Source organism: Macrobrachium rosenbergii, chromosome 14 (genome assembly GCF_040412425.1).
Source record: "Macrobrachium rosenbergii isolate ZJJX-2024 chromosome 14, ASM4041242v1, whole genome shotgun sequence".
NCBI lineage: Eukaryota > Metazoa > Arthropoda > Malacostraca > Decapoda > Palaemonidae > Macrobrachium > Macrobrachium rosenbergii.
In genome coordinates this window covers 38,319,601-38,341,774 of record NC_089754.1, presented here as the reverse complement: position 1 = coordinate 38,341,774, position 22,174 = coordinate 38,319,601, and the positions used below count along the sequence as shown (strand labels likewise).

Here is a 22,174-nt window from a genome sequence, read left to right as displayed (position 1 = left end):
ATGAATGGGAAAAGATGCGCTAAAAGCAAGAAGCCAAATAGGCGACAAGGAGCATCAAAACACTAGAGCGTTTGAAACTAACACTTCAGTAGCCCTCTAAGCTAGAGCGTTTGAAAATGCAAGTTGGCGATTTTTGGAAAATCCTCAAACAGTAACGCATAAAGGTGAGAAACACCTTCACCTTATGCTTCTGCTCGAGCGGGAAATATCTGTCCTTTGATTGACTGTCACTCTGACGTCATACAATCGCCCCACTGCTTACGTCACTGATCGTTGCCTAACGACATTAACTGAGAAGTCCTTTAATGCTGTTTTATATTAACATGACGCTTTTCATCATCTGTGTCTGTTATCAGAAGACTTTAGGACATAATCTTAAGACTATAAGATGAAAATTGAACGATGATACAAACATCATTAAGTATAATTTTCACATTCTTTATACTGAATTGTTACCAGTTATTACTTTAATTCTTGAATATGCAGACGACATCCTGCATTGTAGCCAAGGTGTAATCAAGCAAGCCTTTGAAACTACCACATTCTTTTTATTAATTTTTGTTTTTCTGCTCGCTTTATCTATTATGTCTTTAATATAATTCAATTATAAGTGTTTCCTATGTAAAATGATATCTAGATATTTACAGTTCATTGAATAGTCATATAGATTTTTCGCCACTCTTATTTAGTTCTGTTCATTCATGAAACTGCAGGTCTTGAAATGAATCCACCTAGCTTAATATTATAAAGTTTTATTTTCATGCTGCATTGTTCTGGATTAAAAACTTTATGTGGAGGATTAGGCATCTTAAAAAAGGAAATTGATTATAACGATTTCATCAATAAACAAGAACACCGTTTGATTTATGAATATGTTTCAGGAATAGAATGAATCACATGACAACTATTTCATGACGTCAGCGGTTAGTAAGGTATTTAAGTAAAATCAACCTTTTATAGAGAGATATAGTATTGTGTGGGTCATTAATTTGATTGAGCTTATATAAAGCCAATGCAGAATTCACTTAGTAATTTTCTGTGGGAAATTAAATTGAATAATTCATCAATTACTTTGTTATAATAAAAACGGTGTAGGATGAATCTTAATGACGACGTAACTTAGGGAGTTCCTCTGGATACCGTAGTGGATTTTTAATTTATATTGATGTTTTTTCTTTTATAGGGAGTATATATATATATATATATATATATATATATATAATATTAATGTGTGTAATTATTTGTAATAGCCTGCTAATTATTTGTAATACGTGTTCTTCTCCTCTCGCAGATTTCAGACTGAGGAAAAATAATAAAAGTTTAGTAGAACAAATTACTCAAATTTTACTTTTGTTTGGTGTACAGAGTCCAGATGTCAACAGGAAGGCTCTCATTCTCTATCATACCTTACTACACTCAATGGATGGCTTAGGATTGACCTGTAGGCCCTGTGCTGGTATAGGTCGACTTTAATCTCAACAGAAAGCTACTTTCCTGCTTAGCCTGGTTACTTTCTCGGGTTCTTTCGACCTTCTTTACAAATGCTCTTTCTTTGTTAATGCATTCTTCCAGTGACCCTCCTATATTTACCACTCTTTCGTAAATTGGAAGGTTAACGTTAATTGGTAGGTATTCTTTTATTGAAAAGAAAATTAAGAATAATACGGCAAAGTTGCCAAATAAATAAGGCGTATGTTGTCCGTAGATTTATCTACCCACTGCATTTTGCTTGACCATCGCCACTTTTAGAAGCTGTGTCAGTTTTGAAGGTCATTTAATGTCATTCGAGCAAGTTCTGCAAACTGCATTCCATACAGGCAATGAACGCTCTCGTGGCGGTAAATCCCTGTCTTCTCATTAGCTGCATCATCCTCAGCCGTGACTGAAGGGCCCTGCAAATAACAGCAAACAAACAAACTTAGAGGAACTCGCTTAGTACTTCTTGGCAGGGAAGGACATCGTCATTGATATTCATCCTACACCATTTTGTATATATAACGCAATTAATGCATTTGATAAATATTTCACTTCATTCCACTTACAAAATTTCTAAATGAATCTGTTTTTTTTTTTTTAAGATAACTACGCTGAAAAATGTTCTTAAAAAAAATCCTCTTAAATAGGCGTTTGAAAGGCCACTTGGTGCCATTTTGGCAGGTTCTCCAAACAGCATTCCATAACTCATAGGAACACCCACATGGCGGTAAATCCCTGCTTTCTCACTGGCTGTATCATCCACAGCCGTGATTGGTTTTTGTTTGTGTTTACTATTCTAGCTGCTGACGTCATGAAACAGTCGTCATATGTTGCATTCTATTCCTAAGATGTATTTTGAAATCAAGTGATGTTCTTTTTCAGGATGATATTGTTATTGTGATTTCATCATCAAAATCCCTAATTATACAATCCAGGTTTTTGACCCAGAACAAGGCAGTTTAGCAGAAATAAAACATGATATATAAAACTAGAGGGATTCTTTTCATTTCTGCCCATTAAATGACAAAAACAATTCAGCCCTTGTAAGCCAGAGTGTTTGAAACTATAAAATTACAAAAACTTCCCATAATCCCTATAAACTAGAGCATTTGAAAATACAAAACTACGAAAACCATTCATAATCCCCATAAGCTAGAACCACAAAATTACAAAACTCTTTCATAATGCCTTTAAACTAAAGCACATGAAACTACACAAAACTATAAAACCTATTCATAATGCCCATAAACCAGAACGTTCGAAACTACAAATTACAAAAACTATCCATAATCCCTATAGGCAAGAAGAGAGTTTGAAACTACGAAATATCCAAAATCCATAAGCTAAAACACTTGAAACTACATAATTACAAAAAACTGTTCATACTCTTTATAAGACAGAACGTTTGGAACTACAAAATGGCAAAAACTATTTATAATCCTTACAAGCTAGAGCATCTGAAACTGCAAAACGACAAACGTGCCTCTCTCTCTCTCTCTCTGTAAGCTAGAGAGTTTGAAACTGCTTAAACTCACGATTTGAGAAAATCTCAAAACAGCAATGCATAAGTCGTGGAACACCTTCACCTTGTGCTCGTCTTAACCGGGAAATATGAGTCGTCTCATTGGCTGAAACGATCAACAACTCTGATTGGTCATTGATCATGTTGACGTCATAGATCGCTTATTCATAAGGGAACACGCAGCGTGCCAGAGAATAGTTGCCACAAGGCACCAGCACATAAGTCTTTTTATTCCAGTTTTATATTAATATGACGCTTTACATCATACATATCAGTTATCAGAAGACTCTGTGAAATATTCAAAAACTATAAGACGAAAATAGCTCATTAAATAGTCTTTATTAACTGTAAAGATCACATTCCTTGTATTAGTATGTTGCCAGTTGTCATTCTTAATCTTGGTTGAGCAGACGATATTTTGCACTGTAGCCAAGATATTATCAAGCAATCCTTTGAATCTATTATATTTCATTTGATGAATTTTATGTTATTGTTCACTTCATCTATTTCAAAATAAAAATAATCAATTACAAATCTTTATTGTGTACTATTTTACTTTAATATCTAAGATTTAGTTTTACCAGTTGTGTCCATTCATAAAATTACAGTTGAAAAATAACCACTTAGGTTTATATATATAGTGTTTTATTTCTATAACACTGCCTTATTTTGAGTCAGATACTTCATGCATAGGAGTATTTCAAAAACGAAATAGAATATGACGAATTTAACCCTAAAAAACGATACAGCCAATGAGGACACAGGGATTTCCCGCCATGAGGGTGTTCCGATGACTTAAGGCATGCTCTTTGAAGAACCTGACCGATAACCTTTCAAGCGCTCTTGGTAGGTGGGTGGTGCTTTTACAATAAAATCATTCTATTACGAAAAAATAGGTATTTACAGGCCATTATTTTCTTATTAAGCTTACATAACTTCAATAAAGATATTCTTTTAGCAATTTTTCATGTGGAATGAAGTAATAATAATTCATGTATATTTTTTTTAACAAACGGGTAAAGGATGAACCCTAATGGCGACGTCCTTATCCAGAAAAGGAAATACCTCAGAGTTTGAAGGGACCTCATATCGTTTATGCCTTATATATATATATATATATATATATATATATATATATATATATATATATATATATATATATATATATATATATGTATATATATATATATATATATATATATATATATATATATATCAAAGACCAGGTACCAAGCGCTTTCGTGTGTAATTTTTCGGGGTACAAGTAAAATAAATAAAGAGAGACATAAACAAGAAACTTCAAAACAAAGACAAAGACCAGACCAAAGTTTGAAGTCAAATTCAAAATAAACAAAAAATGTATAAACTTTTTTGAACATAAAACATTGTAGGGAAGTACAATGTTACCTTTTAGCAATAGCCTGTTCTAACTGTAGTTTCAGTTCTTAAGTATTTTTAAATGTATTTTTGTTTGGTATGTGACAATTTGACTTCAAACTAGTGATTGCATTCAGTAATGGTGTTTAGCTTGTTGGTGGCTTTGATCTTTGTTTTGTTTTTCTTGTTTATGTCTCTCTTTATTTATTTTACCTGTACCCTGAAGAAGTGTACGCAATACACGAAAGCGCTTGGTACCTGGTCTTTAATTTTCACCTTCATGTGGTCGTCTAATATATTTGTCACGTGCAGTTTGTGACTTATTGATATATATATATATATATATATATATATATATATATATATATATATATATATATATATATATATATATTCGTCACTGGTTCAGATAAAACTGTTTTATGCCAGCACCAGTAGGCTACTTGCTCAAAGGCATCCCTTGAATGTGAAGTACAAAAGAGAGTTGGAGACCTTGTGTGGACCTTTGAACAGTAACCATCCGATAGAAACTCATAGAATAGGAGTCATTTCAATAAATTTTAGGTAATTTTTCCACAATTTTACATCTTTGAGAGGAGAAGCATATAATGATTTAGCATTAAAAATGCAGTTTAAACGTCTCATATTTGAAAGTAATTAATGATCTTCCTGAGGTTTCAAATCAGGCCTCGTGCTGGTATATGGCCAACTTAACATAGAAAAAATATAGGTCCTTATTTTTACTATGTAAACTCTAAATAGATAATGCGACTCTTATGGTTCTGCTTAATAAAAAGATATTTTTAAGAAGAAATGTGACAAATAAACGGGAAAAAAATTATAAAAAGGGGGAATCATGGTTCTATGTGGCAAAATGGGATTTGAGAAGAAATGTAATAAATGAATGGGAAAAGATGCGCTAAAAGCAAGAAGCCAAATAGGCGACAAGGAGCAACAAAACACTACAGCGTTTGAAACTAACACTACCAAAAGTGATTCAGTAGCCCTAAGCTAGAGCGTTTGAAAATGCAAGTTGGCGATTTTTGGAAAATCCTCAAACAGTAACGCATAAAGGCGAGAAACACCTTCACCTTATGCTTCTGCTCGAGCGGGAAATATCTGTCCTTTGATTGGCTGTCACTCTGACGTCTTACAATCGCCCCACTGCTTACGTCACTGATCGTTGCCTAACGACATTAACTGACGAGTCCTTTAATGCTGTTTTATATTAACATGACGCTTTTCATCATCTGTGTCTGTTATCAGAAGACTTTAGGACATAATCTTAAGACTATAAGATGAAAATGGAACGATGATACAAACATCATTAAGTATAATTTTCACATTCTTTATACTGAATTGTTACCAGTTATTACTTTAATTCTTGAATATGCAGACTACATCCTGCATTGTAGCCAAGGTGTAATCAAGCAAACCTTTGAAACTACCACGTTCTTTTTATTAATTTTTGTTTTTCTGCTCGCTTTATCTATTATATCTTCATATAATTCAATTATAAGTGTTTCCTATGTAAAATGATATCTAGATATTTACAGCTCATTGAATAGTCATATAGATTTTTCGCCACTGTTCTGTTCATTCATGAAACTGCAGGTCTTGAAATGAATCCACCTAGCTTAATATTATAAAGTTTTATTTTCATGCTGCATTGTTCTGGATCAAACACTTTATGTGGAGGATTAGGCATCTTAAAAAAGGAAATTGACTATAACGATTTCATCAATAAACAAGAACACCATTTGATTTATGAATATGTTTCAGGAATAGAATGAATCACATGACAACTATTTCATAACGTCAGCGGTTAGTAAGGTATTTAAGAAAAATCAACCTTTTATAGAGAGATATAGTATTATGTGGGGCATTAATTTGATTGAGCTTACATAAAGCCAAGACAGAATTCACTTAGTAATTTTCTGTGGGAAATTAAATTGAATAATTCATCAATTACTTTTTGTTATATAAAACGGTGTAGGATGAATCTTAATGACGACGTAACTTAGGGGAGTTCCTCTGGATACCGTAGTGGATTTTTTAATTTATATTGATGTTTTTCTTTTAATGGGGATATATAAATGTTTAATTATTTATAATATGCGTTCTTCCCCTCTCGCAGATTTCAGATTGAGAAAAAATAATAAAAATTCAGTAGATTAAATTACTCAAATTTTACTTTTGTTTGGTGTACAGAGTCCAGAGGTCAACACGAAGGCTCTCATTCTCTATCATACCTTACTACACTCAATGGATGGCTTAGGATTGACCTGTTGGCCCTGTGCTGGTATAGATCAACATTAATCTCAACAGAAAGCTACTTTCCTGCTTAGCCTGGTTACTTTTTCGGGTTCTTTCGACCTTCTTTACAAATGCTCTTTCTTTGCTAATGCATTCTTCCAGTGACTCTCCTATATTTACCACTCTTTCGTAAATTGGGAGGTTAACGTTAATTGGTGGGTATTCTTTTATTGAAAAGACAATTAAGAATAATGCAGCTAAGTTGCCAAATAAATAAGGCGATAAAGCGTATGTTGTCCGTAGATTTACCTACCCACTGCATTTTGCTTGACCATCACCACTTTTAGAAGCTGTGTCCGTTTTGAAGGTCATTTAATGTCATTCGAGCAAGTTCTGCAAACTGCATTCCATACAGGCAATGAACGCTCTCGTGGCGGTAAATCCCTGTCTTCTCATTAGCTGCATCATCCTCAGCCGTGACTGAAGGGCCCTGCAAATAACAGCAAACAAACAAACTTAGAGGAACTCGCTTAGTACTTCTTGGCAGGGAAGGACATCGTCATTGATATTCATCCTACACCATTTTGTATATAAAACGCAATTAATGCATTGATAAATATTTCACTTCATTCCGCATACAAAATTTCTAAACGAATCTTTGTGTTTTTTTTTAAGATAAGTACGCTGAAAAATGCTCTTCAAAAAAAAAAAAAAACTCTTACATAGAGCGTTTGAAAGGCCACTTGGTGCCGTTTTGGCAGGTTCTCCAAACAGCATTCCATAACTCATAGGAACACCCACATGGCGGTAAATCCCTGCCTTCTCATTGGCTGTATCATCCACAGCCGTGATTGGTCTTTGTTTATGTTTACCATTCTAGCTGCTGACGTCATGAAACAGTCTCCATATGTCGCATTCTATTCCTAAGATATATTTTAAAATCAGGTGACGCTCTTTTTCAGGGATGATATTGTTATATGTGATTTCATCATCAAAATCCCTAATTATACAATCCAGGTTTTTGACCCAGAACAATGCAGTTTAGCAGAAATAAAACATGATATATAAAACTAAAGGGATTCTTTTCATTTCTATTTTTTTATGAATGAACACAGCCGGCAATATTAATGAAATATCTATGAGAATATTTTCTAAATCTTAGCTATTAAAATGTATTTTTATACCATAAAGACTTTCCATGGACTTAAGTTATTTTAAAATAGATAAAGGGAGCATGAAAAGAAAAGTAAGCGAAAAAATTTATTAGATTCGAAGGATTGCTTGATTTTATTTTGGCTACAGTGCAAGATGTCGTCTGCATAACCTACTTGCAAATAATAACTGGCACCATCTCAGTTCACAAAAGGCGATAATTGCCGTTAATAAAGTTTATTTCAGCACTTTATTTTCATCTTATAAACTAAAGAACATTTCCCTATATCTTTTGATAAGGGACACAAATGATGTAAAAAAAAAAAAAAAAAATTTAAAAGACTTGTGTTATGGTGTCTAATGGCAACGATTACGTGACAGTAAGCAAGGACAACCGGCAGGTGAAATATTCATTCATGAAAAGCGATGGTATGACGTCACATGGTCAACGACCAATTGGAGTTGTTGATCACTTCAACCAATGAGAGGACACATACAGTTTCAAACGCTCTAGCTCACAGGGTACTGAACCATTTTTGTCGTTTAGTAGTTTCAGATGCTCTAGCTTATAGGGATTATGAAGAGTTTTGTAATTTTTTAGTTCCAAACATTCTAGCTTCTAGAGATTGTGAGCATTTGTTTTTTTTTATTCTACAGTTTCAAGTGCTTTAGCTTATGGGGATCATGGATATTTTGTAGTTTCAAACGCTCTAGCTTATTAGGATTTTGAATGTTTTTTGTAATTTGTAGTTTCAAACGCTCTGGCTTATAGGCATTACGAAAGGGTTTCGTAATTTTGTGTAGTTTCAAGTGCTTTATTTTATAGTTTCAAACGGGATTTTGGATATTTTTGTAATTTGTAGTTCAAAACGCTTATAGCATTATAAAGGGTTTTGTATTTTGGATAATTTTTGTTTATAGGGATATATTTTGTATTTCAAACGTAGTTTCAAATACTTGTAATTTGTAGTTTCAAATGTTCTGGCTTATAGGCATTATGAAAGGGTTTTGTAATTTTGTGTAGTTTCAGGTGCTTCAGCTTATAGGATCTATTTTGTTTAAATGGATCATGGATATTTTGTCAAACGTTTTAAATTATGAAAGGGTTTGTAATTTTGTGTAGTTTCAAGTGCTTTAGCTTATAGGGATAGGTAAACGCTGGATACTTGTAATTTGTAGTTTCAAACGCTGGCTTATAGGCTTATGAAAGGGTTTGTATTATGAATAGGATCGTGGATATTTTGTAATTTTGGTGGATAGTTTCAAATGCTTTTATAGGCATTATAGAAAGGTTTCAAGTGCTTTAGCGTGGATATTTTGTAGTTTCAAACACTCTAGCTTATAGGGAAATTTTGGATACTTGTAATTTGTAGTTTCAAATGCTCTGGCTTATAGGCATTATGAAAGGGTTTTGTAATTTTGTGTAGTTTCAAGTGCTTTAGCTTATAGGGACTGTGGATATTTTGTAGTTTCAAACGCTCTAGCTTATAGGTATTTTGGATACTTGTAATTTGTAGTTTCAAACGCTCTTGCTTATAGGCATTATGAAAGGGTTTGTAATTTTGTGTAGTTTCAAGTGCTTTAGCTTATAGGGATCGTGGATATTTTGTAGTTTCAAACGCTCTAGCTTATAGGGATTTTGGATAATTTTTGTAATTTGTAGTTTCAAACGCTCTGGCTTATAGGCATTATGAAAGGGTTTTGTAATTTTGTGTAGTTTCAAGTGCTTTAGCTTATAGGGATCGTGGATATTTTGTAGTTTCAAACGCTCTAGCTTACAGGTATTTTGGATACTTGTAATTTGTAGTTTCAAATGCTATGGCTTATAGGCATTATGAAAGGGTTTTGTAATTTTGTGTAGTTTCAAGTGCTTTAGCTTATAGGGATCGTGGATATTTTGTAGTTTCAAACGCTCTAGCTTACAGAGATTTTGGACACTTGTAATTTGTAGTTTCAAACGCTCTGGCTTATAGGCATTATGAAAGGGTTTTGTAATTTTGTGTAGTTTTAAGTACTTTAGCTTATAGGGATAATGGATATTTTGTAGTTTCAAACGCTCTAGCTTACAGAGATTTTGGATACTTGTAATTTGTAGTTTCAAACGCTCTGGCTTATAGGCATTATGAAAGGGTTTTGTAATTCTGTGTAGTTTCAAGTGATTTAGCTAATAGAGATCGTGGATAATTTGATGTTTCAAATGCTCTAGCTTATAGGGATTTTGGATAATTTTTGTAATTTGTAGTTTCAAACGCTCTGGCTTATAGGCATTGTGAAAGGGTTTTGTAATTTTGTGTAGTTTCAAGTGCTTTAGCTTATAGGGATCGTGGATATTTTGTAGTTTCAAACGCTCTAGCTTATAGGGATTTTGGATACTTGTAATTTGTAGTTTCAAACGCTCTGGCTTATAGGCATTATTTTGTGATTTTGTGTAGTTTCATTTATAGGGATCATGGATATTTTGGGTTTCAAACGCTCTAGCTAATTTTGGATACTTGTAATTTGTAGTTTCAAACGTGCTTATAGGCATTATAAAGGGATCTTTAGTGGATATTTTGTAGTTTCAAACGCTCTAGCTTACAGGGATTTTGGATACTTGTAATTTGTAGTTTCAAACGCTCTGGCTTATATTATGAAAGAGTTTTGTAATTTTGTAGTTTCAAGTGCTTTAGCTTAAGGGATCGTGGATATTTTGTAGCTTCAAACGTAGCTTACAGGTATTTTGGATACTTGTAATTTGTAGTTTCAAATGCTATGGCTTATAGGCATTACGAAAGGGTTTTGTGATTTTGTGTAGTTTCAAGTGCTTTAGCTTATAGGGATCATGGATATTTTGTAGTTTCAAACGCTCTAGCTTATAGGGATTTTGGATACTTGTAATTTGTAGTTTCAAACGCTCTTGCTTATAGGCATTATGAAAGGGTTTGTAATTTTGTGTAGTTTCAAGTGCTTTAGCTTATAGGGATTGTGGATATTTTGTAGTTTCAAACGCTCTAGCTTACAGAGATTTTGGATACTTGTAATTTGTAGTTTCAAACGCTCTGGCTTATGGGCATTATGAAAGGGTTTTGTAATTCTGTGTAGTTTCAAGTGCTTTAGCTAATAGGGATCGTGGATAATTTGTAGTTTCAAACGCTCTAGCTTATAGGGATTTTGGATACTTTTTGTAATTTGTAGTTTCAAACGCTCTGGCTTATAGGCATTGTGAAAGGGTTTTGTAATTTTGTGTAGTTTCAAGTGCTTTAGCTTATAGGGATCGTGGATGCTTTGTAGTTTCAAATGCTCTAGCTTTTAGGGATTTTGGATACTTTTTGTAATTTGTAGTTTCAAATGCTCTGGTTTATAGGCATTGTGAAAGGGTTTTGTAATTTTGTGTAGTTTCAAGTGCTTTAGCTTATAGGGATCGTGGATATTTTGTAGTTTCAAACACTCTAGCTTACAGAGATTTTGGATACTTGTAATTTGTAGTTTCAAACGCTCTGGCTTATGGGCATTATGAAAGGGTTTTGTAATTTTGTGTAGTTTCAAGTGCTTTAGCTTATAGGGATTGTGGATAATTTGTAGTTTCAAATGCTCTAGCTTATAGGTGTTTTGGATACTTGTAATTTGTAGTTTCAAACGCTCTGGCTTATAGGCATTATGAAAGGGTTTGTAATTTTGTGTAGTTTCAAGTGCTTTAGCTTATAGGGATCGTGGATATTTTGTAGTTTCAAACGCTCTAGCTTATAGGGATTTTGGATACTTTTTGTAATTTGTAGTTTCAAACGCTCTGGCTTATAGGCATTATGAAAGGGTTTTGTAATTTTGTGTAGTTTCAAATGATTTGGCTTATAGGGATCGTGGATATTTTGTATAGTTTCAAATGCTCTAGCTTATAGGAATTTTGGATACTTTTTGTAACTTGTAGTTTCAAACGCTCTGGCTTATAGGCATTATGAAAGGGTTTTGTAATTTTGTGTAGTTTCAAGTGCTTTAGCTTATAGGGATCGTGGATATTTTGTAGTTTCAAACGCTCTAGCTTATAGGTATTTTGGATACTTGTAATTTGTAGTTTTGGATACATTTTGTTTGTAATTTTGTGTAGTTTCAAGTGCTTTAGCTTATAGGGATCGTGGATATTTTGTAGTTTCAAAACGTTTTTACAAATACTTTTGTAATTTGCTCTGGCTTATAGGCATTATGAAAGGGTTTTGTAATTTTGTGTAGTTTCAAGTGCTTTAGCTTATAGGGATCGTGGATATTTTGTAGTTTCAAATGCTCTAGTTTATAGGGATTTTGGATACTTGTAATTTGTAGTTTCAAACGCTCTGGCTTATAGGTATTATGAAAGGGTTTTGTAATTTTGTGTAGTTTCAAGTGCTTTAGCTAATAGGGATCGTGGATAATTTGTAGTTTCAAACGCTCTAGCTTATAAGGATTTTGGATACTTTTTGTAATTTTTAGTTTCAAACGCTCTGGCTTATAGGCATTGTGAAAGGGTTATGTAATTTTGTGTAGTTTCAAGTGCTTTAGCTTATAGGGATCGTGGATATTTTGTAGTTTCAAATGCTCTAGCTTTTAGGGATTTTGGATACTTTTTGTAATTTGTAGTTTCAAATGCTCTGGCTTATAGGCATTATGAAAGGGTTTTGTAATTTTGTGTAGTTTCAAGTGCTTTAGCTTATAGGGATCGTGGATATTTTACAGTTTCAAACGCTCTAGCTTACAGGGATTTTGGATACTTGTAATTTGTAGTTTCAAACGCTCTTGCTTATAGGTATTATGAAAGGGTTTTGTAATTTTGTGTAGTTTCAAGTGCTTTAGCTTATAGGGATCGTGGATATTTTGTAGTTTCAAACTCTCTAGCTTATAGGGATTTTGGATACTTTTTGTAATTTGTAGTTTCAAACGCTCTGGCTTATAGGCATTATGAAAGGGTTTTGTAATTTTGTGTAGTTTCAAGTGCTTTAGCTTTTAGATGATATGAACATTGGTTTTGTTATTTATATTTTCAAATGCTATAGCTTATATAGCATTATGAAAGAGTTTTGTAATTTTGTTGTTCCAAACATTCTAACTTATATGGATTATGAAAAGTGCTTGTAATTTTATAGTTTCAAACGCTCTAGCTTACAGAAACTGAATCGTATTTGTCATTTTGTAGTTTCAGATGCTCTAGCTTAAGGGATTATGAATAGTTTTTGTGATTTTGTAGTTTTAAACTTCTAGCTTATAGAGATTATGATTAGTTTTTTGTAATAATGTAGTTTCAAGTGCTTTAGCTTATAGGGATTTTGGATATTCTGTGGATCCAAATGCTCTAGCCTAGAGGGATTATGGATAGTTTTTGTAATTTTGTAGTTTAAAATGCTCTAGCTTATAGGCATCATGAAAGGGTTTTGTAACTATTGTGTAGTTTCAAACTCTCTAGCTTATAGGGATTATGAAGCGATTTTGTAGTTTCAAATGCTCTAGCTTATAGGTACAGTATTATGAAAGGGTTTTATAATTTTGTGTAGTTTCAAACTCTCTAACTTATAGGGATTACATAGACATTTTGTAATTTTGTAGTTTCAAATGCTCTAGCTTATAGGTATTATGAAAGGGTTTTGTAACTATTGTGTAGTTTCAAACTCTCTAGCTTATAGGGATTATGAAGGATTTTGTAGTTTCAAATGCTCTAGCTTATAGGTATTATGAAAGGGTTTTATAATTTTGTGTAGTTTCAAGCTCTCTTGCTTATAGGGATTACGAAGACATTTTGTAATTTTGTAGTTTCAAATGCTCTAGCTTATAGGTATTATGAAAGGGTTTTATAATTTTTTGTAATTTCAAAAGCTCTAGCCTCTAGGTATTATGAATAGTTTTTGTAATTTTGTGGTTTCAAATGCTGCAGCCTAAAGGGATTCTGACGTCACCATGAACAAGACCAATCAGATCTGTAGATTAGCGCTAGGGACAATGAGATGACAGATGTTTCCCGCCCAAGAAAAGCGTTAAGTGAAGATGTTCCTTGTCTTTATGCGTCGCTGTTTGGAGTTTTTCTCAAATCACGAGTTTTGTATTTTTAAACGCTCTGCCATGCTATTATGGTATTTTGCCCCAAGTCCGTACATAAGAGTGACAAGGCTGTACGCTGTTGACCTCTGGAACGAAACTGACTATTTATTAATTCTGTAATTTTGTTTTATATATCTGAAGCAATAAAAAGACCTTAGATTCTTTACATTTAGTTGGAAAAGTCCTGAGGTCCATACTAATCCTCTTACTCCATATTAAGCCTTGGCACGCTTGCCTGACACCTTTGGCAAATGCCTGTGCTGTCATAAGGCCAACTCAGTGATGCCTTGGGGAGAGTGCCTGTGCTGGTATAAGCCAGTAGCAGGTTATTTTTTAGTCTCGCACCCGCTGCTTTCCACTTAACCATACTTTTGACAACAGATACACACGGTCACGTGATATGCCTCCTCGTATTCCCCAGTTCTAGCTTTATCTTATCTTGATCCTTATAAATTAAGTCCCTAGCAACAGGACCATATTTTAATGTGACATGCTTATTATTCACAGCAGCTGGTTTATCACAAATAATTGAAATCTCTTTCCCAGTATTCTCGACATTCACTCGATGAATTACATATCCTAGTTTTGGGTGAAAGCTTCCTAATATATATTTTTATAGATATGTTGTGAGCATTATCAACCTTACGTTCAGCGTCGTCTCTTTCGCTCTCATAACTATTTTCTTCTTTGCGAATTTGCTGTCAGCTACTCGAACTTCTCTCAAAGCCTCAACTACGTCTTCTCTTTTCCTTTAACAATCCGCTCGTTATCTGCAGACTCAGCAATCAGAAGATCCTTCTAAGCTCATTTTTGCCTCTTCTTGACCACCTCAGCATACAAAGAATTCGATCTGTCTGCACTGAATATATATACCTTTGCTATCCTACCGATGAGCTCATCTTTCACTTCATCCACCTTTATAGAAATATCATTAACTACCTGCACTGGTGCCAGCTTCCCACTATAAGCTAGAGCGTCTGAAACTACACAATAATTACCAAAAATACTCAAAACTCTTATAAGCTAGAGAGTTTGAAAGTACCAAATGACAAAATCTCTTCACAATCCCTATAAGCTAGAAACTTCCCACTCAAATTTCAAATGACCTTTAAGCACTTTCAGACCATTATCACACATCGCATAGCCAATTTCCTTTTTTTATAGGTTTTCACTTATTGCTCTATCAAGACCGGCATATTTCTAGTGTGCCTTTATATTACAACATGTACATCCTATTCAGTCTCTGTCCTTCGCCCGCTCCTGCAGCACGAATAGCAAACATTCATCATGGGAATTAAGGGATTCATAATCCCCATATGAAATCACTATATGGTTTCCAAACAAACACAGACCCCCGTTTGTTAAGCACTGGGTGCAAGAGCAAAAAGCAGACACTTCGGACCGCCACCAGTACTTGGTGTTAATGTAAACAAACCAATAATTCCTCAGATACTTTGTTTCTGTTGGTTGCTCATAGTTCAGATGCCAACACAAGGACTCTCACCTTTTATCACACCTTACAAAACTTATGGACGCTTTTGGCGGGACCTGTGCTGGCACACCAGAGAAAGCAAAACAAAATCAATTTACAGTTCACTATAAAATTGACTGTGGGACGCCCTATACCGTAAGCAGATGTCCATCAAAGGATCTTCATCAATGGAGCATCACCGAAGGTGCCTCTTGAGAAAGTATTGTTTAGTAGCTGCCCTTGAGAGGATTGTTGTTGCAAAATATTTTTCCCTCAGTGCTGAAAAGAATTATTGATGCAAATGTTCCCCTTTCATAGCCAGGTTTTGATTTTTACTCATGTAGAAGACACGGTAAAGCTCGCTGGAATAAATATCGGTAAACTAAGTAACCTCAGGCTATTTGATTGTTTGGAGAGAATTCCGTCAATTGATCTTAGCAATCAGAGGATTACTGATTTGCGAAGTGTCTTTGAATGAACAGGTGGCCTAGTGTGGCATATTGCAGTTGGTACTGAAGGTTCTTTACAACTTCCCTTCGGCCCACTTGTACTGCTTATGATTTTCTTCGGTCTCTTCCTGAACTAATAGTTTAGTTAAGTCTTATAAGGACACCTAAGAGGAAAGCACTAATCCATCGTAAAATAAATCTTCAGACAAGGAAATTTAGAGGTCTGAGAGGATGATAAGTGTAAGACTTGTGGCAATAGGTCTGTTGTAAATTTATTTGTGAATAGTAATATTAACTTTCTGACTTTAGCAAAGTCACTGCTTAAAGTTGAGAATAACTATACCCCGTTGTCTTTAGTGAGCCTAGCATAATACTTACGCATTTTATATATTTTTATTATATTTTTACTTAGCATTTAAGATTTGATTACTTTTACCAGTACTGTCGGATTAATTTAATAAATATGGAGACTTAACTGTTCTTTCAAAACAGTAAAGAAATTAATTTAGTGAGTGATAAAGAACCGTCTACCTGGCAAAATTTTTCTCGCGGCCTTAGGCCGACAGCTTGTTTTTTGGGCACTATAGTAAATTCAGACAGCATGGTAGAGGTAGACTGATTGACATACACGCGTTAACTTCGACTTCAAAGTGTAATTTGTTTAGTGTAGTGTTATAAACTTGATAACACGTAAGAGATTTAGTTCGTTTGTCCTTTTTACTTGTTTTACCTATCCTAACCCTCATATCCTTTCCAAATCTTTATCTGTCGGGATACAGCCAAAGAATTGAAGTGGCCGTCTGTTCCCTTTGTCGTTGGAACACATGTTAGTAAGTGGCATAAGTTTTATCGAGGAACAACTTTATTTCCAGGAACATAACTAGGGGTCACTGGTTTTTACTAACAAAATAACAGGATTTGTTTCAGTTTGGGGGTAAACTAAGATAAATATATTAAGCTAGCTTTAATGCAGGTTGATATACGTTTCCTAGATTAGGTCACCATTGCCTCGGTCAGGCGATTGTTTACAGTCGTTCGATTGGAAGCAGTTTCGTCAATTAATGTTGTACTCACTTGTTTTAAAGACGTAACTAACTGTTTTCCATACTTTATTTACTTCTAGAGGTGTTTACTTAATTAGGCTATTATAATTTTGGAGCTTATGAGAATTAACTGCGCATAGGGTAGACTGAGCAATTTTACATAAATTTATGTAACTACATGGGCGCAATAGAATATTTAGCCTAAATTAGGCCTGCCTGCATATTTACCATTAATTTTGGTACTCAATTTGCCTTAGCTTGACTTTAACCTGTTCGAAACTTACTTGAATGCCTTGGCCTAGGATAATTAACTTGCCTGGAATTCATGAGGTCCATAGTTTAATTTACTCTGAGTCCCTCTTAGTCTAATTGAACTTAATTAAAATTTACTTTTACCTGAATTTATTAGATTTACCAGTTAAGCAATTTATTAATCTCTGGACTTTCTGGTACAAGTCTGAAAATACATGTGGACGGAAGAATGGTGTGCTTAACAGCCCGTCCTTTCCTATTTATCTTTTTACCGGAGAACGTTCGGTGGAAGGAATTAATTACCCTTGTAATTCATAGTGTACATTCTTTCAGTCTTCCCACTATATGATACAAAATTTCCCACAAGGTCTAATAGCAGAAGGGTTGACAAAGTAGAAAAGGTAAATAGTTTTTTTTTTTATTAGAGAAAATATACAATATTTTACATTTTTAATAGTATTACAGTCAGAATTTAATCAAAGTTGACTTAACTTTACCAAAACCAAATATAATTTTATCGTACCATTCGGGTTGACAAATATTTTATCACGCACATTTTACAAATAATCTATGTATTTGAATGTTAATATTTTTCTGTAGTTACCCACATAAGATTTTATCAGTACATATCTATTTTTGATTGTCTTTGATTTTATAAACCGTCTAATAACATCGTTTTCTATTATTCCTGCTTTGTGGGCTAACCAAATCCCAACAACATAGTCACAAATCAAAATTACCGCAGTGTTCCTGTCCTTTTTTGATTGTGCTTCAAAATCCAGTTTTAAAATTTTCAATAAACTTTTTGTCTTGATGTGACACAATTCATTAAATAAATCACAAAACCAATTAAGCAGTTTCTTGTAAATTAAATGCATCACGTTTTCTAGCTCTTTGCAGTTTTCACATAGTTTACTATTTGATATTTTCATCATATACAACCTATCTTTTGTGACCAGAGTAGTAAATAATAGTGTCTTGAGGTTGCTTGGCTCTGTAGAAAGACTTAGAGAGAACATGTAGGTGAAAATGATTCATGGTTCAGAACTCTTAAGAGAAATAAAGAAAAGGAAACCATCTAGGAAGGAGTTTAATGTCTTTGAAGCGTGAGAGTCCACTTAAATCGTCTGAAGATGGCGAAGCGTATGTGACCAACCAAGGTCAACATATTGTTGGTGAGCCTTCCGAGTAAATGTACAGTATAGAGTCTCTTTGTTGTGTAAGTTTTCTGCGTGAGGGTTCATCCCCAGTTCAACAGTCGGTGGTTGAAAACGATAAGGATTTTTCTTCTTTCCTTTGGAAGAGATCACATGATGATCAGCTTCCTTTAATAATGTTGTACACTGACTTTTCGTTAATCATCTTTCTCTCCGTAGATTCCAGAACTATTTACTTTCTGTTGAAATATTTTATTTTCACTTTGACCCCTTGCATTCCAAACACCCGGCTCTATCGCCTGCGGGACCACCTGAATCTTTTATTATGGCTCGGCCTGAGTCATTTTCAATGTGTCGTGCCCGCGGCCACGACTCTGTTGACATAAAGCAATGCGCCATTCTCCCCGAGCTGAAAAACCTGATGTAAATATATGAGCATTCCCCGGTTTAGGGAGTGGAAACACGTACCTTTTTAGCTTATTTTAACCGCATTTGAGGGCCTACGTTTGTATAAATAAATATAAAATGATGAATTTTGGCAACGGTTGCCCTTTTAATAAAGAAATCATACAAAAAAAATCAATTCAGCACAATCAATTATAGCGCTGTTCAGTGCCCTGACGTTGATATTATTATCATTTTCTTACGTGCTACAGGACCTTTCTGTCCGTAAATTTGAGACAGCTTATCGTTAGAAAATATATTCTCCTAGATGGTGTACTTCAATTATAGTCTTGTCTCTATTTAGGTTCAATTCATGGACCTCAACTAAACCTTTTCAAAACTGTCAACATATCCCTTATCGGTCTCCTCATTGCTCCGCGCAGGATGGGCAGACCCCAAAACTCGTTCCCAATATCATTCGTCTAGTATTGTTACTGATCGTTCACTATCTTACCACAATGCCTAAATAAAAATATAATTTTTCATAACTACTAGAGCTATCAACCTCAGATTTTATCATAATTAAAAAATGGCTTTGAAAATGGAATCATTTAACGTTAAGGAAACATATTTAGACTAACCATATGAGTAATTTCTTTTACTTTCTGAAAACATTCAAATGCCTTTGATGCAGTCACGTCTTGCGCAGGCGCATTGACAACCGCCTCACAGATGGAATTTTCCATTGAAATCTACCATAATTATCATGAATCTTTACTTTCCTCACGAAAAAAATACTCATTTATATACTTTGCAAGTACAAAACGATGATAGGTAAATACAAAGTCTTTATCTAAGAAGTGACGCAGAGACCAGTTATTTAAAGATAAAAAAGAAATATATACCTTACACGCTGAATCCATAAGGGTCTAAATTCTTTACAGGATGCCAGGAAGCCCCATGCGCGTTGGGATCTAATATGCTTCCACCATCGATTTTTAGCTAAGTTGAGGGAGGGCTCTGTCGCATCCACACAAGCCCACCGAAGCTCCAAGTATACTTACATCAAAATACCATTTAAACCTTAATTTTACCTCGTTTAACATTAATTCGTTTAGCTTAGTAGTGTGTTGACATCTGTGAAGCATCATGTCGACCAACAATCAAGCTGTTTCGTCTTCGGAACCCATCAAAATGGTTGTCAAGTCCAACCACACCAGCAACGGGAATGTTCATCATATAGCCACAATTGGTAAGTATTAACCCCACTTTCATAGCAGTGGTAGTTATAGTCATGTAATTTTATTTATAAAATATGTTTTTGATTTCCATATATGTCCTCTGGGGTGAAGTTACGTGCGAGGCTAGTGTTGGTTGCCAGTGTGCTATTTTTTGTTAAGTAATTCGCTCATTTTCTGTATAATTAGGTATTGTAGGTGTTGATTAAGCCTGTCATATGATTAACACTATTGTGCCGTTAATTAAATTTTTATACGCATGGTCTATCTAGGAATATAAATTGGATGACTAATCCACTGAAGTATGTGAAGGGGATATAGACGATGCCAATTTTTTTTTGTCTTTGTTTGGCTATAACTGAGAACTTAGTTATCATTTAGCTAATTTTATAATGTATAATTATGAATACATTCATCTTTGAGGTAAAAGTAGCCTTATTTGACAAAGAAAGGGTAAAATAAAACACTTAGAGTTGGTGGTAATATTGCCAAGTGACGTCAAACATGGGTAGGGATGTCCGAAGTGAAGCCAGCAAATATATCAAAGTGAACAGTTAGCGCATACATCTCCGCATTGAAATTATCGATCCCTGACAAATAGACGACTGTCTTACGTAACCCTTTTTATTTTTTACTTAAAGTTATATGAAGTATATTTATATAAACTAGTTTAGTTGCTAAGATTTGTTTTTCAAAAAAGATATGCTGAAAAAAAGGTGTAACAAGCAGCGCTGACTTATAACTGTAAGGAACTTGTGATTTAGTCAAGAGACCTGATTTTATAATTGAAAACTTCATGATATAATTACTTCGTGGGGAAAAAAGCACAGTTAACTGATAAAGTATTAATTTCCAATTATCAGTTGTGTAAAATAGCAGTCACATTAGATTTGTTAGCGTGAAGATTGTTTTCCGCATTGCGAGGTGAGGAATCTGAAAGACACGTCGACAGAAACGAATCTCTCTCTCTCTCTCTCTCTCTCTCTCTCTCTCTCTCTCTCTCTCTCTCTCTCTCTCTCTCTCTCTCTCTCTACCCAGCATACAGTATATGAAATGACATTTTACACAAGATGGTGTGATTTATATACGAGACTTTCTCGTCACCAAATGGGGTAACCTGGCGTATTATGTACCTAATATATATATATATATATATATATATATATATATATATATATATATATATATATATATATATAATAATCACAGAAAGACCCTGAGTCATACAGTGGGAACCTGTGTGTGTATGGTAGTAGTAAGTGGTGTATTGCTATGGCTTTCTGGTTGAAGCGGTCCTTTGGTCAGCTTTTCATTATATGTGACCGAGGGAGTTGATGCTAGGCTGACATGTGATTATCGTTGGCTCATCTTGTCACTGTGTTACAATGGTCTGTTGCACAGGTCCCGATAATAAGAGTTTTACAGATGAGGATCTCTCTCTCTCTCTCTCTCTCTCTCTCTCTCTCTCTCTCTCCTCACACAACTCTGCTTTAATAATCACACTCGGCCGTGGTGCCTGCTCTCATTTCAAGGATCCCTTCCCCTAGTCTTTGTTTTGCAGATTTTTTTTTTTTCTTTGCCAGGGCAGGGTTCTTGCCAATGATTTGAGCATTTATTGTATGATCACTCCTTCCAGTCACGAAAAATTATAATATAATGAATCGGAATAAATAGTAAAGGTTTGCCAAAATTGATCGATTAGAGGACTTCAAGAGTACAGTAATGTCAATATACTGCTAAGGTCTAGTTATGAACTCACGTCAATGTATGAAGACCAAAGGCTTACTTTAACCTGTTGGGTTTTTACAGAAGAGATTGGCCCATGTGAATTGAGAGAGAGAGAAACCTGGTCAAGAGAAACAAGAGATTTCTTGAGAAAAGAACAAGTGACCCTTAATACCCTCACGTCGCCCACTCTGCAACGCATCACCGTGCTCCCAGACGATGCAGTTGTGTATGATGTTTTATTACTCTAGAAATTTTACATCGAATTTGAACGTGGCCTTAGCTGAGTTTCTTAATCATATATAGAATAAATTATGAATCGGCAAGTACAAATTTGAAAAATAAAGATTTATAATATTTAATTATTTATTTCGTTATTTGAGAGGGTTCGTCGACACCATTCAAGGCTCTATTTGTCTGTTATCCTTTTCCTTCCTTCTTGAACTTTCGAATTCAACACATTTTTTTCCATCAACCTATCGCCCTCCATTCTTGCTTGCGTTCACATCAGATTTCACCAAGCAGTCTTTTGTCCCATGCTAACCTGTACTGTTTGAACAGTGTACATCAATGGTTTGTACTTAATTTTCCGTATTGCTTCGGTTTTCCAACCGCAAAGACGTCTCAAAATATAAT

General features: G+C 34.4%; 1 protein-coding gene across 1 annotated transcript in view; it reads left to right on the top strand.

Annotated features, from left to right (window-relative positions):
- sxc (O-linked N-acetylglucosamine (GlcNAc) transferase sxc) overlaps positions 1–22,174 on the top strand; it is a 76,498-nt gene that overhangs the window by 11,849 nt on the left and 42,475 nt on the right. Inside the window, exon 2 of the mRNA XM_067116481.1 lies at positions 19,520–19,827. Within this exon, the coding sequence (XP_066972582.1) occupies positions 19,725–19,827 (103 nt within the window). The 5' untranslated portion in view covers positions 19,520–19,724. The remainder of the gene's footprint in view (positions 1–19,519; positions 19,828–22,174) is intronic.